This window comes from Corythoichthys intestinalis, chromosome 2 (assembly GCF_030265065.1).
Source record: "Corythoichthys intestinalis isolate RoL2023-P3 chromosome 2, ASM3026506v1, whole genome shotgun sequence".
Classification (NCBI taxonomy): Eukaryota; Metazoa; Chordata; class Actinopteri; order Syngnathiformes; family Syngnathidae; genus Corythoichthys; species Corythoichthys intestinalis.
Genome location: NC_080396.1, coordinates 49,438,276 through 49,455,825, shown reverse-complemented (window position 1 = coordinate 49,455,825; position 17,550 = coordinate 49,438,276). Strand labels below are relative to the sequence as shown.

At 38.8% G+C, this 17,550-nt stretch overlaps 2 protein-coding genes across 3 annotated transcripts; one reads left to right on the top strand and one right to left on the bottom strand.

Annotated features, from left to right (window-relative positions):
* Positions 1 to 122: 122 nt before the first annotated feature.
* Positions 123 to 4,010, bottom strand: zgc:113363 (uncharacterized protein LOC791449 homolog). Its single transcript, XM_057830544.1, has 4 exons — positions 3,909 to 4,010; positions 3,540 to 3,673; positions 3,259 to 3,456; positions 123 to 1,084 (listed from the first exon to the last, which is right to left on the bottom strand). Exons 2-4 carry the CDS (start codon positions 3,670 to 3,672, stop codon positions 825 to 827), a joined length of 591 nt encoding a protein of 196 aa, XP_057686527.1. The 5' UTR covers position 3,673; positions 3,909 to 4,010; the 3' UTR covers positions 123 to 824.
* Positions 4,011 to 6,590: 2,580 nt separating this feature from the next.
* cxxc1a (CXXC finger protein 1a) lies at positions 6,591 to 17,064 on the top strand. 2 transcript variants are annotated; one of them, XM_057830542.1, is made up of 14 exons: positions 6,591 to 6,757; positions 7,430 to 7,551; positions 7,672 to 7,772; positions 7,971 to 8,086; positions 10,954 to 11,112; positions 11,214 to 11,387; positions 11,457 to 11,561; positions 11,874 to 12,106; positions 14,755 to 14,962; positions 15,569 to 15,679; positions 15,755 to 15,804; positions 15,899 to 15,995; positions 16,112 to 16,264; positions 16,568 to 17,064. In XM_057830542.1, exons 1-14 carry the CDS (start codon positions 6,755 to 6,757, stop codon positions 16,712 to 16,714), a joined length of 1,779 nt encoding a protein of 592 aa, XP_057686525.1. In that variant the 5' UTR covers positions 6,591 to 6,754; the 3' UTR covers positions 16,715 to 17,064. The 2 variants fall into 2 exon arrangements, with proteins under 2 accessions (XP_057686525.1, XP_057686524.1); XM_057830541.1 differs by having other exon boundaries at positions 11,187 to 11,387.
* Positions 17,065 to 17,550: the final 486 nt, after the last annotated feature.

The following is a 17,550-nucleotide window of genomic DNA, read 5'->3' as shown; positions in this document are numbered from 1 at the left end:
CTTTTGTACTGATCGGGGGGGGGGGGGGGGGGGGGGTTTCCTCCCAATCACATCCCTCCAAGTCTCACTGTCATTGCCCATGTGAGAATTAAAGTCCCCCAGCAGAAATAGGAGTCTCCATGGGGGGAGGTCCTTTATTTTTCTCCATAAATTGACATTACGCATAAACCAGAATGATCATGTAATGACCTCAGACCTATTTTGTTGGAGCGTAAGTGTATTATACTGCTCCAGTAAAGTGCTCAAAACATACATTTGTTATTTGTCAAACCCATAAATAAAACAAATGATACATAAATTAACTCACTAGCTGCCATTGGCATGATAGTCATCCAAACATGTATCTCCTTTCATCCTTCTGCTCTGAATTCAAATTAGTTTGCCAATATAAACAATAATAAAAAAGTCAAATCTATTTGTAGTGGGAGTGAATAAAGTGAATGAACATTTTTTCAACAATAAATACTCCGAATTTTAAAATATAAAATACAAATGACACGCATTACAGTGATGCATTAATGTGCCTTACAATCAGATGCACTTATGTATAAAAATATACTTTTTCATTGATGGTGCAGATTATAGTCTGAAAAAACAGTACAGTAGCATTTATAGACAACCAATAGACAAATCATCATAGTTGTTGACACGGCACCAACAAAGGAACTAACATTATAACCACCATTCCACTTTGGTGCTCTCAAATTAATGTACTAAAGGCTCACGGGAGTCCAAGAAATTCTAGAAAATCTAATGTCTTCTAATGAGAAATGAAGAGGGTACATTTGGATTGACATAATCTTGTAGTTCTTTGATTGACCTGTCTAAGAAGGGAAGCATATAGCGCAACACTCCAGACAGATCTCCAAGCAGTCAGCGGAGCTGCAGCATTCTTCTAATACACCACAATCCAGCGAGACAGTGCATGCCTCGTTCCAGCAACAGCAGCAGAACCAGCAGCAGGTGTCCACGAACCAGCAACAACTGGATATGCGTCCTCCGCATGTCACGAATCTCTCCGCCGCCCAACACATAGACTGAAACTCACAGAACAGGCACGCTAGTAGGCAGTGAGCACCGCAGTCTGTGGAGGAAACAAGACAGTAAATGCGACACGAGTTTGGCCTATTATGGCATCTGTAGGGTTAGGTAATGCAAAAGAGGACGTCATGTCTAAGCCAGTGGTTCTAAAACGTTTTACACCAAATGAAATTAAGGTTTGGGTATTTAAACATGCCTTGTGTTTTGTTGCATTAACCCAACCTAAAACAACTGAATCTCCGATTTCTTTTAAATTTCTATTGATCATTTTATTGTACTTTTATTTTATTTTGTATTTTAATTCACTTTCTCAACTTAATTTGCATCTTTTGGATAGCAAAAGTGAAAGATTTAACCTTTATTTTTGAAATTTTGGCATCAAGGGGTAAATTGTAATCCGTCTGAGAAATAGATGAAAAATTATTGTGTACGCACCCCCTACAACAACACAGGTGGCGACTTGACAGGCCTTCAGCCTGTAAAAGTTCTCATGGTTGCATATCAGTCAGAAGTAGCGTGCTGTGATTAACTTTCTGGTTTAAGAAGTGCAACCATCACTAAATATTTCAAAAGCTCAAAAGAGGAAGCTGTTTTAAGCCACAGAACTGTTTAAAAAAGTGGGTTCTCAGCAGGGCCGGCCCAGGCCATTTGGGGGCCCTAAGCAAAAAAATGCAAAATATTTTTGGCCCACCATTTCGTCACAGTGTACTGTGAAACCCATACATGCAATCCAACCCATACGTCCATATTTTGTATATTAATCAGATTTTGTTGCGCTGCATACTTCAAACTTCTCACCCCAAATGATTGTCAGTACTTACAGTAGCTAGCGCCAAACCTTTTTCTAAAAGAGGAAAGAAGTTAAGGAAGAACTTTTATTTTTTTAAAGCTTGTAATCAAGTATCAAAACTCACAAAAGTCAAATAAAGCAAACTGCATTGAACAAAATAGAATATAAATTAAACAATTGCCAGATTGGGGGTCCCCTAGTGGTCAGGAGCCCTAAGCAGCTGCATAGTCTGTGTATAGGTTGGGCCGGCCCTGAGAACTTCTCAGTAGCACAGAAGCAGAAGAAGAATCTGCTTTAAGAGACACACGATACTGTAACAATATACTGTAAGAACACTGCACTTAAGGACATGACGATTAAAATCTGTAGGCTCTGTATGAACCTCGCTGCTTTGGCTGCAAATGTCTTTTGGGTCACTCAAAAAATACAGGGAATCTGAATCCATCCAGGAAAAAGGCATGTCAGTAAAGGCAACATTCTATCGGCATGCATCAGTTCTGCAATTTGGAGAGAGGAGACTTCAAAAATATGATACCATGATCAGGGTGTGCGTGTGTGTGTTTTTATGGGTGCTTATGTTCATCAGAGATAAGGTTCATGTTGAAGGTGTCCTGCTGATAATTGAATTGGGTGTGTTTGTTGATCTTTCTACTTCCTGTCTCTATGACGCCTCCTAAAATTTTGGAAAGTGCAATATGTTGACCATTCACCTGCTAAGTTCAAGTATATATTAAGATTTAAAATGATCTACCAATTTTATCACTGCATTGTATTTTTTGCCTGTTTTTTCCCCAATGGATTCCTTCATTCTGTGCGAATTACTGCTGACATATAATACAACATAGATCAAACAATAAATCGGACAACCCGACAAAATGTAGATGCTGCACCGATCTGATCTTGAGGTTTTGTATAGCAGTTGTTATTTCTATTATTTTCAATATTGTTTTCAAGGGTTTTAAATCGGCCAAAATGACCACAATTGATTATAAACAAGATGAAAAGGTACAATTTGACATAGTTTTCCTTTTTCAAATGTTCACAGTTTTTGAAATCGCATACATATTCCAAAATTTTGCCAAATCGTAAGATTTTGTGATAATCCTTTTTCCACATGCAGTTACTCTGGCCCTACAGTAAATGGAAAGAAGAGGTAGCCAAGAGGAAACCGTGATTAAAAGACTGAAAATAGCCAAGGTTTGAGATCATTTCAGTCGTAAAAAGACAATAATGTATTTACTGTTGAGCAAAACCGTACACAACACCACTATTGTAAGGTTGTTAGCTAATTTTTCAACTGGCTTCTACACTAGTGAGAATAAATTATAATCCCTCTTCACAAAACCACCGATGCACTTTCAATCCCTTTATCAAATAATCGTCCTAGTTTATTCTCGGTCTCTCATCATCTGTTTTATTATGCTCACCGTCTCCTGCCACCTCATTAATAAGGGCAGCATTTGTCTTGAAGGTGGTGTGTTTTTTCCTGGAATAGAGATGCTTCTCATTGGTGCACGCTGGAAGAGGGGGAGAAACTTCTGGCAAGTTTTCCTTTTCTGAGATAACATCAGTGATGACATTCGTGATGTCCGCTTGTTTTTGAGTTTCTGGAGTGTCACACAGGCCTACAGGTGATGACACAGGTGAAATCAGTGAATTTAAAAAAAAAAAAACTAAGGTTGGCATCATTTGCTATTTTTACAAATACCTGTAGTAACTTGATCTGCACTTTGAAGTAGGTGCGTTCTGCCAGTTGTCGGCTGGATGGAGATGCACTCAAATTGGTCAGGGCATTCAGTAGCCATTCCAGGTGTAGAGTGGTGCGATGTCACAGTGTCCATCCTGTCCAATGAGAAACCCCCCCCAAAATATTCAAAGTCATGAAGAAATGTTTTGAAGCTCAAACTCACTTTTAACTATTAAGACCCCTTTAAATTAGGTAAACCTCATTGTTTTTACATTCAGATTACTGTCTCACACACTATACTTTTTTTTAGTCAATCTAATTAGAATTTTAAATATCATACAAATCCACATTAATGTAGGTTAGCTCATGAAATGATATTAGAATATTTACCTAAAATCCAACCTGCAGCCTCTGCTCACTGCTTTGCCCTGCTTCCAGGCGTGTGTGTCTTTGAGCCTAGAGCACTTTTTCAGGAGGATGGGTGGTCGTGTGTGTGTGTTTGTGTCCGTGTAAACGCCCACCCACTTATGGGCGCGTCAGAAGAAATGCTTTTGATTTGACAGACAGTTGAAGTAAAAAAAAAAAAAAAAAAAATATTAACGCTGTATGTAACTAAACATTGTCATGTGTTAAACGTGGATGATTAAGTGCAAATCAGGGGTGGGCAAATTTTGGTGCTCAAGTGTATTGCAAAAGAGACTTATTAAATGAAATTTTGGACTAATAAAATTGCTAATTTAGAATGAAATTTTATTACCTCTTTGTTTATTAACTCTTTAATGCACAAATTATGACTCTTTTTTGTTTTGTTTTTACCATTGGACTAATTTAACTCATTAGCTACAGCACTATACGTGACGTCCAATTCATTTTGACGAGGGCCGATGTGTGTGTGTGTATATGAACGTTGAATGAATGTTCACTCGCCCCTCATAGTCAAAATGGAATGGACGTCTAGCACCTTCAATGGCACTGACAGATGAGTATTGTGGCTAGTCCTCTTAGTTTACATGAATTGGACGTCTATCGTGCTCAGTGGCATGCAATGCGTTAAATGATAATAATAATAAAAATCAACTTTAGAACGTTACTTTTATGTCACTTGCGTTACTTTTTGAATTATGGCTTTTTTTTTTAAACCCTTAGACTCATTTAACTCATTAGCTGCCATTGACGGCGCTAGACGTCCAATCCATTTATTTGAATTTCATTCATTTAACTTTTATCAGCATTGTATTGATTGATAGAAGTATTCACAATTATATAAAAAAATAGTGTAAAAATAGAACACTGATTATTCTAAAATTATAAAATTATAATTGTTAACATTTATATTTTTTGTGACCAAAAATAGTCACTTGCTTTGTGAGGGGTTAAACGTCTTAAGTGTAAAATTTTGAATGAAAAGAAAATAAAGAGAAAGAATTATATAAAACAGCAAGCCACTTGAGCTTTTCCAATAAAAAAAAAAAACAGAAGCACGTGGGAACTAATCAATCATATCGATCTACAAAAAGAAAGAAAAAAAAGCAACAGGAATAGCCAATTTCCTTAATATTCGCCCGCCTGGAAACTCAAGAGCAGCATGGAGGTAGATTTGTGTCTTTATTATTCAATCAAAAAAAAAGTTGCTTCAATCAAATAAAAAGTTGCTTCAATCAAAATATATATATTCAATAGAAGAAAAAGTCACTGCAATAAAAAAAAAAGTGTTTAAATGCAAAAATAAATTTGAAACTCAAAAAAATATATTTGAAAACTATTTTTCTTTGATTAAATTTTTTAAAAAAATTTGAGTCAAGTTTTTTTTGATTGAAACAATATTTTTGATTGAAGTCATGTAATTTTGCGTTTGGACCACATTTTGGCTAGGACATTTGTGTCTTTACTATGCAATCAAAAAATAAGTTGCTTCAAAAAAAATATATTTTCAAAAGAAAAATCACTTCAATCAAAAATTTAAAAAATTCAATCGTAGAAAAAAAGGTTTGAATGTGAAAAAATATTTGAGACTCAGAAATTCGCATTTGAACACTTTATTTTTTATTCAAACTGTTTTCTTTGATTGAAGCAATCCTTTTTGTGTTTGAGCCATATTAGGGGTAGGACATTTGTGTCTAAATCATTCAATCGCAATAAAAGTTGCTTTAATCAAAAAAGCCCTGATAGCCATTATTCTTGCTTCGTACTTTTATGCCATTGGTGGAGTCACCTGCCACTCAAACACACCGGAACTAGCGTTGAAGTTGAATATTTTTGTCAAAATGATTCAATCGAAAAAAGTGCTTTCAAAACTTTTTCCACTTCTAAAAAAAGTGCGTTCAAAAGTTTTTCCATTTCAAAAAAAAAAAAAGGCGTTTTGCTTTGCAAAAAAAGTGACACTTCAATAAAAACATATATGTTTCAAACAAAAAAAGATATTTCCAAAAAATATATATTTTTGCAAATGATTTTTTTCTTTGATTAAAAATAGTTTTTATTGCGATTGAATGTTTTAGACACAAATGTCCTACCCCCAATATGGCTCAAACACAAAAAGGACTGCTTCAATCAAAGAAAACAGTTTGAATAAAAAATAAAGTGTTCAAATGCGAATTTCTGAGTCTCAAATATTTTTTCACATTCAAACCTTTTTTTCTACGATTGAATTTTTAAAATTTTTGATTGAAGTGATTTTTCTTTTGAAAATATATATTTTTTTTGTTTGGAGCAACTTATTTTTTGATTGCATAATAAATACTCAAATGTCCTAGCCAAAATGTGGTCCAAACGCAAAATTGCATGACTTCAATCAAAAATGTTGTTTCAATCAAAAAAAAAACTTGACTAAAAAAAAAAAAAAAAGTTTTCAAATATATTTTTTTTAGTTTCAAATTTATTTTTGCATTCAAACACATTTTTTTTTTTAATTGAAGTGACTTTTTCTTCGATTAAAAATATATATTTTGATTGAAGCAACTTTTTATTTGATTGAAGCAACTTTTTTTGGATTCAATAATAAAGACACAAATCTACCTCCATAGTACAGCAGTTTTGTTGTAGTTTTCTTTGTTACCTGAGAGTGTCGCTGCCACTCAGCTAGGGCAGCAAAGGAAGGAAAAGAAGAAGAAAAGAGATCGAAGATGCTGTTGCTGTTGTGATGGGTAAGAAGAGGAGGGGAGGATGTAGTCTGACAAAGAGAAAGCAGTTGACGTGTTTGGGACATAAAAAGACGTCCTTTGGATTCCCTGCAAGTGATGGTGAGTCTCGTGACCTTGAAGAAGACAGAAAAACGACGACGTGAAAGAAGCAATGGCGGCTGCTAAGCGTCGACGCCTTTTTTTTTCTTCATTCTTCTTCGCGCATTTGCCAGTATTCGTTTGTTTTTCACATCTGCTTGCCAACTTCTCAGAGTGGCAAAATTACTCTTGTGCTGCACAGTAACAAATACAGATACCGGGTGAATGGTAAAGCTGGTAGTAATTCCTGGTACTTAAAAATACGATTTTGGCAATTCTTCAAAAGTAAAAAGTGTTGTTTTTAAAACGTGTCATTCCTTTAAGACTTATTGTGAACAGTAGGTTAGATCAGTAGTTGCAGAAAAGTGATGGACCTGAACTAAAATAATGACAACAACTTGATGATTGTCACGACACCCTAATATCTGAAAAGGTCTAGTTTTTTTATTTTTTTTTTACGTTTCTAAACTTGCTTAAAAATGATTCCATCAGAATCTTTAGGCGAATAGAAAAAAAAACGAGTAGATTTTGAGTTGTAGACATTTGTACAGCCAATATCGAAAGACTAATCAGCCGTTATGAATAATACTTTGGAAGGAATTAAAGCTCCCTCATTAGACTGCATGGGTTATTTTCCAAATTCATGCTAACAACATTTGACGCTGAGGAGTTCATTCTCAATTTGTCTTAAAGGCTGATGAGACGTCGCATCTTCATGCTGGCGAGGACGAGGACAGAGGAGATGCTCCCATGGAAAAGCCAAGGGGGCCTGTCTATTGTGTCTGTAGGAGACCTGATATCAACTGTTTCATGATGTAATCCACACTATCTATACTCTCCAAATTATTCACACCTGTAACATCTGTGTCACACATAGGACCGTAGCACTGTATGGTATTTCCACCTGTAACCCAAGTGTGTTTTTGTGCAATCAGAGGCTGTGATGGCTGCGCCGAGTGGTTTCATGGTAACTGTGTGGGCGTGTCAGAGAAGGCAGCCAAAGCCATCCGGGTATGGTTCTGTCCATCCTGTCGAGGTGAATTCTCTTTTTGGAGTTTATCTATCTTTACAATCATTAAATTATTCACTGACATTGATGACTAAAGACGTCTAATCCATTTAAACTCTCACTAGATTAATTGAACGTCAATCGCCATCAATGCCAGCTAATGAGTTAGCTCATGTCACACACGCGTGCAAGTGCTTATTTGTTATTCATACTTGTCCATATCAGAGGGGGATCCATCTCTGGAGATTAAATATCGTCAGAAGAAGACAAAAGCGGTGGAGCTGGAGGAGGATGGGAGCTCACCTCCACATGCTAGAAGTGACAGCAGGCGCAGCTCACAGGTGACTGGATATTAGGAGTGTGTCATCTAAGGCACGCCGCGATTTGATTATGATTCAGGTTGCTATGATTTGATCGTTGAACGATGATCACGGTGATCACATGTATCACGATTATCGATGCATCATACAGTATTAATTAATAAAATAGCCAAACAAATTTATGTCCATTATTTATTTGAAATATCCTAATGATTTAACAGGAACAATGGAAACATACCCATACAGCAAAAAGCTGCCCTTAAAGAGAATACGACAGGAGAAAAAAAGTCTCAAATAGCATTATTATGTGAATTAAAATCATATTTTGAGACTATTCGACTATATACAACAATTTAGCAAAGCGCAGATGACGAGAAATTGGTCTTTTAATCTGCCGGTTAGCCACGCCTACCATTATAGGGCTCAAGCGTCCCCAACAGTTGGATGACGTCAGCGGGTGACTGGGCTCATCGGTTTTACTATTCAGCCCACTGAGGGGGAATTATTCCGAACGAGGAAAACGCAACGAAGAGAGACACAAAATGTCATTGTTTCAGTCTCTCTACTCCAATATTTTTACAGGATATTGTTTTTATCCAAATATTTTCCCCCAATAGCTAAATAAATGGCTTGAGAAGGACCAGTCAGCCCATTGAGGGGGAACTATTCACAACGAGGAAAATGCGACGAAGAGAGCTGCAAAATGTCATTGTTTCTGTCTCTTTACTTCAATATTTTTACAGGATATTCTTTTTATCCAAGTATTTTCCCCAATTGCTAAATAAATGGCATGGTCATGACAAATAACACTCTTGTGCTAAATGGAATATGAAATAATAAAAATGCACTTATTCAGGACGACATGGCAAAATTACTCCATAATGGTCAAAACTATCGACTTCACCTTTACTGTCGCACCTCCCGCACGATATTTTATGACACCTAAATCGGACATATGTCATTTCCCTTCCCCGGCTTCGGAGAATGTAAACAAACCAAGAGGCGTGACAGCTAGCCGACATGCTAACTCGAACCGAGTGATGTTTCAAAGTCTTCGAAGCGGAAAATCACACATAACTACCCGGATTATTTTGACATGACGACTGGGTTGTCGATTGTCTTTGCGGATCGGCAAACCGCCCGGCGGAGAGCAATTTACAGTTCGTTCCCCGGAGGAGAGCGGCTGCAGTTGTTGTGCAGCTAATGTGCACGAGGAGAGCTTTTTACATGCCTATCAATGATCAAACGTAAGTAGTCCTTTATTTAAAGAAAGTTTGTAGTGTTTACTTTGTAATCGCTGTATTAACATTTAACATAATACAAAACAAGATGTTTACTCACTTCCTCGTACGTCTAATGGTCCCACAGTAGTAGGGCTTGGCCAATATCCACGGTGAATGGGAACCCTTTTGAAACTCCAAAAAGGCGCACACGCCTCTCCCTCATAAAGCAAGATTTTTCTGCAGCCGTTTGGCTTGCGTGATGTGAAAAATAAACGTATTAATCCGCAAAATCAGCTGAATCCTTAGTCCTCATACACAACAGTACGGCTGTTTAGTGAAGAGGACGCCTTCACCCGTACACGTCACAGCGCCCTCCTCCTCAATGCAAGACCGAAGCCGGAAGTCACTCATTTTCATGGCGCGGGATTCAAAAAACTAAATAAATATAGCGATCGCTTCCACACACATCCAAGTAGTCCATATCATTCAGGAGCATAAAATACCGCGTGTATGATGAAAGAAACATGTTTTTTCGTGTCACATGCACTTTAAGCTGCTTTTTAATTTTTTTTTTTGTACAAGAAAGTGCAAAAACATTAACCATTTCAAAGGCAGTACTTATTTCTCAACATGCCCATACAACACAAAGCTGACCTAAAGCTGCTGTAGTTCACAAAAAGGTCCAAAAACATTAGCTGTTTTCTCCCAACAATACAATGAAAAATTACACTGGTGGAAGGAAGTCCTCATTTTCTGGAAACAAATAAAGTACCTTTAGAAATAAGACTTCGTTTAACCAATACAGTTTGTTTTCACAGATTTCTGTACTATTTTGCATGCTTGTAGTGTTACTGCTGTACTTAATCCTGGTTTTACACGTTCTGAATCTGGATTAATTTTTGTACACCACCAAACAACGCATAAATAGACATGGAAATACACATTAGCGAATTCGCTAATTAGCATAGTGCTCTGTGCTAACTAGTAACATCTCAAAAACAACAATAATAAAGGCTAAACAGTACAAGAGGGCTTGTTTACTCACCTGTTATAGACTCACACAGGACTTAGAAACACACTAGGGACATTTTCCAATTAACACGACTTGAACCTACTGCTGGACAACTGAAAGGCAAGGCCCAACGAACAATTTCTGTTCCCCTCTCGCACTACATTTTCCAATTAACACGACTTGAACCTACTGCTGGACAACTGAAAGGGAAGGAGCAACAAACTAGCTCTCTTCCACTCTCGCGCTAAAAAATAACTTGCGCATAGAGGAGGAACCAAAGTGCGACCGCCAGGTCCCTGCCTGTCTCATACACAAATTTATTTTCTAAGCCTTTTGAACAGGAGTAAATCTCTCGCTCAGTAACTTCCGCTGCAGCAATCCTAACCTTGTGCATCCCTTACGGTGTCCGGGCGGCAGACGTGTCTTGAATTTCGTTCCGCTAGCAGCGGCTGTTAAGTTATTAAGTTATTAGGGAAAATCATCGTTTTTCAACATTTATGAATCGAAATCGAATCATCACGTGTCGAATCTCAATGAATCTAATAATCAATGTATTGGCACACTGCTACTGGATATATGTGAAAAAGCACATCATATCGTTGACAAAATGTCAAATTTGTCTTTTTTGTGTCTCGCTTACTTGCATCACACAGCAAATCAAACGTTCTGCTCGCATGTGCGGCGAGTGCGAGGCCTGTTTGAGGACGCAAGACTGTGCCACCTGTGATTTTTGTAAAGACATGAAGAAATTTGGAGGACCCAACAAGATACGTCAGAAGTGTCGACTGAGGCAATGTCAGTTCCGTGCACGGGTGAGCGATCGCATTCGTCATCTGTAGAGCACACGGGTTCAAACATGCGAAACTGAGTGAGTTTGTTGCATAAGAAATGGCATGTTCGTGGTGTGGAGCAGAAGATGCTTCGCAACAAAGAAGAAGAAATGATTCGCCGTGGTGCGAAGGGACGTCGGGTCCTCCACAGGAACGACGGTGGGAATCTTACAGACGAGGAAGAAGAGGAAGAAGTATTCAGTGAAAGTGAGCTTGAGCTCTACCAGCAGTACAAAGCTGCTGGATTCGACGACCTGGTCAGTGAATCGTCCCGGGTTATTAGGTTGTGACAGGTGGCACTTCAGTGACGCGTCTTTCTGTTGCAGCTATGGCACAGTGAGCAGGAGGAAGAGGAAGAGGAGGAATCGCTGAGAAAGAAGGCGGTGAAGGTGAAACACGTGAAGAGACGAGAGAAAAAGCCAGAGAAGAAGGTGAGTATCTTGAGAATATTACCTGTAGCTCACACGCCAAATATGGAGAGTTAAGTAGGGATGTCCCCAATCCGATCACGTGATCGGAAATTGAGCCGAAAAAGTAATTGCCTCTTTCCTCAAAGTGATGTGATATTCCACGGTAAAGACTGTCGATTTTCTAATTGGCGCAATTGTTACCATTCCAATAGTGATATTGCACAACACCGCCTTCTGATAGTCGAGTTATGGCAAGTGTGACAACCAACCTGTGTGACAACCAACCCTGTTTGCTCCTACTACATGTATAATTGTCTAATTCATCATCCATAGAAATCACTCTCCACCCCCAAAGAGGAGGTGCGACGTCACAAGGCAAAGCAGCGACACAGGGGGCGCGTGCGGCATAGTGAAAGAAGAGGAGGAGGAGGAGGTGATGGAGGAGAAGCTGAGGCTAAGGAGCTCGGCAGCACTCTGCGCCAGTGTCTCGGACCCGGTTGCATCCAAGCGGCCAGGACTTCCTCGAAATACTGTTCTGACGACTGTGGGATGAAGCTTGCAGCCAAGTGAGTCTTACTACACTTCACACACTGGCAAGCAGGGGTGTGACAACACATCAATATGGTGGTATATTATGATACTTTGTAGCCCAATAGGTTATTGATATGCTCCCACTAAGAATCGTTTTATCGATTTAAAAAGGTGTCACAGTGTAATAAAGAAACCCACAGATTGATAGCAACATTTTTCACTACAAATACTATTATGAAATGTTATCGTATTGTGAAGTACCCAGAGGTCTCAACTCCCCACCCATACAGGTAAGAAAATCAGATCATACAGTACTTGATAAAACACACACACACACACACACACACACCTATATTCACTGTAGAGCTGAAACTAATACTCGAGCAACTCGAGTTTAAAAACTGATCCGAGTAATTTTATTCACCTCGAGGAAGTTTGCCAGCTCTAAGCATCACGTTTTGCCCGGACTACTTTTAATGCGGGACAACGCGCTGATGTCACGTGCGTAGAGGAAGAAGCAATAAAAAAAATATAAAAAAACCTTTCTGCAGCCGACAGCCGCTACAAACTACGCCGTCGTTGCTAAAAACTAGCCCGCATGATGCGGTGGTAAAAGGTAGCATCTGATGCGTCTCATAGATATCACATGTATGTTGAACTAGATGTGAAATGACAGAGTCAGCGGTGTTAGTAAACAGCCGTCATCTTAAAGCAGTACACTTCTCAGCGCTAATAAATAAGATTAACGTTACTGTCACTCGCTCACGTACGTAACGTTAGCCCTGCGGAGGGCTAGGTTTCTATTAAGACCACTGTCGATGCGTGGCTAACGTGTCTTACATACAGGCTTTATTTAACTCATTTGCTCCCAGAAACGTATAAATACGTTGTATTTTTAAATGCTGAACTGTCCCGCAAACGTATTTATACGTCTTTTGCGTTTTTATTAATTTTTTTTAATAAGAAGCATATATAGCTTCCGCTGTATCCGAGAAACAAAGAACAACGCTCCAAACCAATTTTAAAGCAATAAAACTGGCCACTGGAGGGCAGTAGCACATTTTGGAAGACTCGGCAGCCCGATTCAACAGCAGTGAACGGCCGGGCAGCATTGTCAGAGCGCTGGCGGCTTGAGCCCAGGCGGCGCTCCGACCGGACAAAACAACGAGAGGACGCCTGGGACGCCAGGCGCTGGACGACCGTGCAAAACGAGTGAAACCCCCCGTGGAGCGGCTCGCCAAGCAGACCCCGCAGAAATGCAAAAATAATCCATCTTTGTGAGACAGACAACGATGAGGGAAAAGTTTACACAGCTGACGTGGCGACAACGGCGTCATCTCGGCGACAAACCGTCATCTCTCAGTAGTCGTGTGTTAATAAATTGTTACTTTGCTATCTAAAGCTCTATTTGTCTGGTTGTTCATGGTATTTTGTAAAAGGAAAACATTATTCAGATGTTTGGAATGTAACTAATGCAAAAAATAGCTTTGTTAAAGTCAAAGTTATGTTTGAAATGTATGCGTTTACAAAAAGCTCATTTTCTCCGTTTTTTCATCAGAAATTGGAAAATTGCTCAAACCAAGCTATTTTCTAATGCTGATTTCTAAAGAATGGAAAAAGATACAAACTTACTTTTTTTCTGCTGAAAGAAGAGAGTCTAATCTTTCTTTTGGTGGGTTCCAGGTTTATATAGCAATAGAACATAATTTTCTGTTGGCCTTGCAAAATCAGTCAAAATCCAGAAAAAACGGCCGGGAGCGAACGGCCTTGCTCTGGTGAAAATGGCTGGGAGTGAAAGAGTTAATCTGTGAAACATAACGCTTTAGAGTGGTGAGGGTGTAAAATGAAAATATGATAAAGCTAACTGTCAATTTTAGCTAAGTAGTCATTGTTGGATAAAACACCAAGTAGCACTGGCCCCTAATGTTCTCCAATAGAGTAGGTATCATAGTGTAACGTTGACAAAGAGTCACCCGCTTCGTTAGGTTGCAATTATTTCTTTTTTGGGAACTTGTGGAACGACAACAACAACAACAGGAAGGCACGTCTCTCACTCTCCCGCACTTCCCTCACCCCCGCACGTCACGCGGTGCATTCAGGAACGCATGTAAATATTCCCGCCATATTATAACCTGATATGTTACATTACATGATACATTTATTTTAAACACTGCAAAAATGCAAAATCCTATCAGGACTTACAGTTTAGACTAACTTAAAACTTAACTAGAACTTAAAAATGGCTTGACACAAATGGAAATTCAATTGAAACACGTGGGAAAAACATCTGACTTTTATGTGATGTGTGTTATCAAGCGTAATGGCATTTTTAGGTAAGAAATATATATATTTTTTATAAGATCTAAAAGTTTTTGTAGTGAAAGCAGTGAATTGGTCTTTTTTTTTTTCTAGTCACAGCTGAGAGGCAATTGTTGGCTGTTTTCAACAATGTACATCGAAAATAAACACATTGATTGACTGAAAATGGTTCAATATTAGATGAAATGTCTTTTTTTTCCTCATGTATATTTATAATTGCTCTCTACCTAAAAATATGTTTTATCCGATTACTCGATAGGATAGTCAGTCAATTACTCGATTACTTAAATATTCGATAGCTGCAGCCCTAATTCACTGTATTAGTAATACATTTCTATAATGATGGTAAACATGGTTTCCACAGCCGCATCTACGAGATTGTCCCCCAGAGGATCCAGCAGTGGCAGCAGAGCCCCTGTGTCGCTGAGGAGATGGGGCGGAAGCAGCTGGAGCGAATCAGAAAGGAGCAGCAGGCTACCAGGTTGCGCCTTACTCTGATGGAGAAGCGCTTCCACGAGCTGGAAGACATCATCGCCAATTCCAAACTTCACCAGGTTCAGCACGATGAGGAGGTAAAATATAAGTTATAGTCCTGCAATATATTACAATACAATGCCATTTTCGAGCCTAGACTAAGAGGCTGTCACAATTGAAATCTCGAATGTGAAACTTGAAGTTTGATTTTCAATTTTTTCAAACATTTGATACATGTTGAAAGGAGAATGGTAAATTGTGAATTTCATTTTTTTAAATTATAGGTAGGCGGAGAATGTGATGAATATTTTTATTTTGTCCTGAGTGGATTGAACATTTTGGTGTTGGAGTGGTTTGAATTGGTCAACAAATTTAGAAAAAATAGGCAAATTTGCCTCTACTAATTTGGCAATTTTGTCATAAAAATTGTGAAATATTGTACTGGAAAGTGGTGTAATGTTTATAATGTGAAATATGTTGAAGAACACTGTAAAGATGAGTGAACAAAATGTCTCCATTTCAATAGGACTTTTTTTTTTTTTTAAGGAAAATGTTGAATTGTGACAAAAAAAGGAAATTGTTTCAAGTATTGTCCTAAATTGGATCATTTTTACTTTGAAATTTTCTGAACTGGTGATGAATGCTCTTTAGCATTCACAAAGTAATGAAATAAAATCTTTCACGTCGTTTGTTTGTGTCCGCAGGCCAACGAAGGGGACGGCGACGACACGGACCTTCAAATCTTCTGCGTGTCCTGCAGCCATCCTGTCAACCCCAAGGTGGCACTGAGGCACATGGAGAGGTGCTACGCCAAGGTCAGAGTGACACGCAGCTTTTGTCCGACTATTAATTTCGTGCTCGTTGATTAAGGCTCACCTTTGTCCCAACAGTATGAGAGTCAGACTTCCTTTGGATCCATGTACCCAACACGGATCGAAGGGTGAGCACACGTGTCTGTCTGCTCACAACTGTGTCATATAACATAAGTAGTGCACTAAACACTTATACAATATGGCGTATTGTGTTTCTCACAGAGCCACGCGCCTGTTTTGCGACGTCTACAACCCACAGAGCAAAACCTACTGCAAAAGGCTTCAGGTGTTGTGTCCGGAACATTCCAGAGATCCAAAGGTTTGTCTCATTTCTAATTCATTCAAGTGGCTGGGACGGGACTTCCATACGATCTTCAAGTAAAAATCCAAGATTAACAGTGACTTCATTTGACCTTGTTTGCACATGTTGTCCAGGTGGCGGCAGACGAGGTGTGCGGTTGCCCTCTGGTCAAAGATGTCTTCGAGCCCACTGGCGAGTTCTGTCGGGTCTCAAAGAGGAAGTGCAACAAACATTACTGCTGGGAAAAACTCCGCCGGGCTGAGGTGGACCTGGAAAGAGTCCGTGTGGTACGTAAAGGTGCTATAAACTTTGTTGACGGCAGTGTGGTGAAGTACAGAAGTGTACTATACTTGCGATACTATACTATGGCAGTGAATGATCGTGTTTCAAAGTCTTTGAGAACGATAGACATACAATCCATTTGGACTGGGAGGGATGGCGGCGATAATTCGCTGCTAGCTCTTGCCAATCCAAGTGGATTGGACATCTATTGCCATCAATGGCACTCAATTAACTCATAATTTGAAACCGAGGAGCTAGTGAAGGTGATTAAGTTTTCCATCACTGTTAATGCGCTTTTGTGTCAATAGTGGTACAAACTGGACGAGTTATTTGAGCAGGAGAGGAACCTGCGGGCGGCCATGACCAACCGGGCAGGCTTGTTGGCGCTCATGCTGCACCAAACCATCCAACACGACCCGGTAACCACAGACCTTCGCTCTGTCAAAGACCGCTAGTATGGCTTTTTCACCATCACAATCATCATCACAAAGACCTTCCATCGGTTCAATTTAAAGTCTTTCAATATGGCGTGGCAATTTTTGTCTTAACATTTTGTCATTTTATATGAGTGTGATAGCGCATTGCTTTTTTATTTTTGTACTTTCATTTTATTGTTTGTGTTTGTTGGTAATAAGGAAATGTGTGATAAATTTCAATGGCAAGTTTAACAAGCGTATATATTAGCGTTTGTGTCGTAAGCATACTGTAACTTTATGCAAAATATTACCAATAAAAAGCTGGCATTTCAATAGATTTATTGGATGTACAACTTCATCAAGATTAAAATGTTTTTTAATTCTCCTGATTTATTCCTGTTCATTTGCAAAGATTCCAGTTAATTCCCATTGGAAAAAACTTAACCTACTTTTGCCTCTATCACTGTAACCGAAGTGAGACGTTAAAAGCTCAAAAGATTGGGTGGGCTACCCTTGCATTAAAAAAAACATCAGTCGTTTCTTTCTTTTTCTTTCAGGAGGTTTGTGACGCAATGATGAAGATTCTTTTTAGGTTCGCAAAAGGGTTTGGAATTTATTAACCCAAAAATATTCTCCTTGGATGACTTCAAACAATGAGCTTATTATAACCCTAATTTAGTGGTTGATAAACTGTTTCACTTGGTTGAACACGCAAGAGAGACCTGACAAACCTACTTTGTCTAACCATTGGAGCAGGATGGCCTGACTTTGAGGAAAACAAAGAAGAATCACAATGAATTCTAATACATCCTAAAATATATGATCTAACGACATGGTTCGTCGTAATTCCAAAGACAAAAACAAAACTTTGTTCA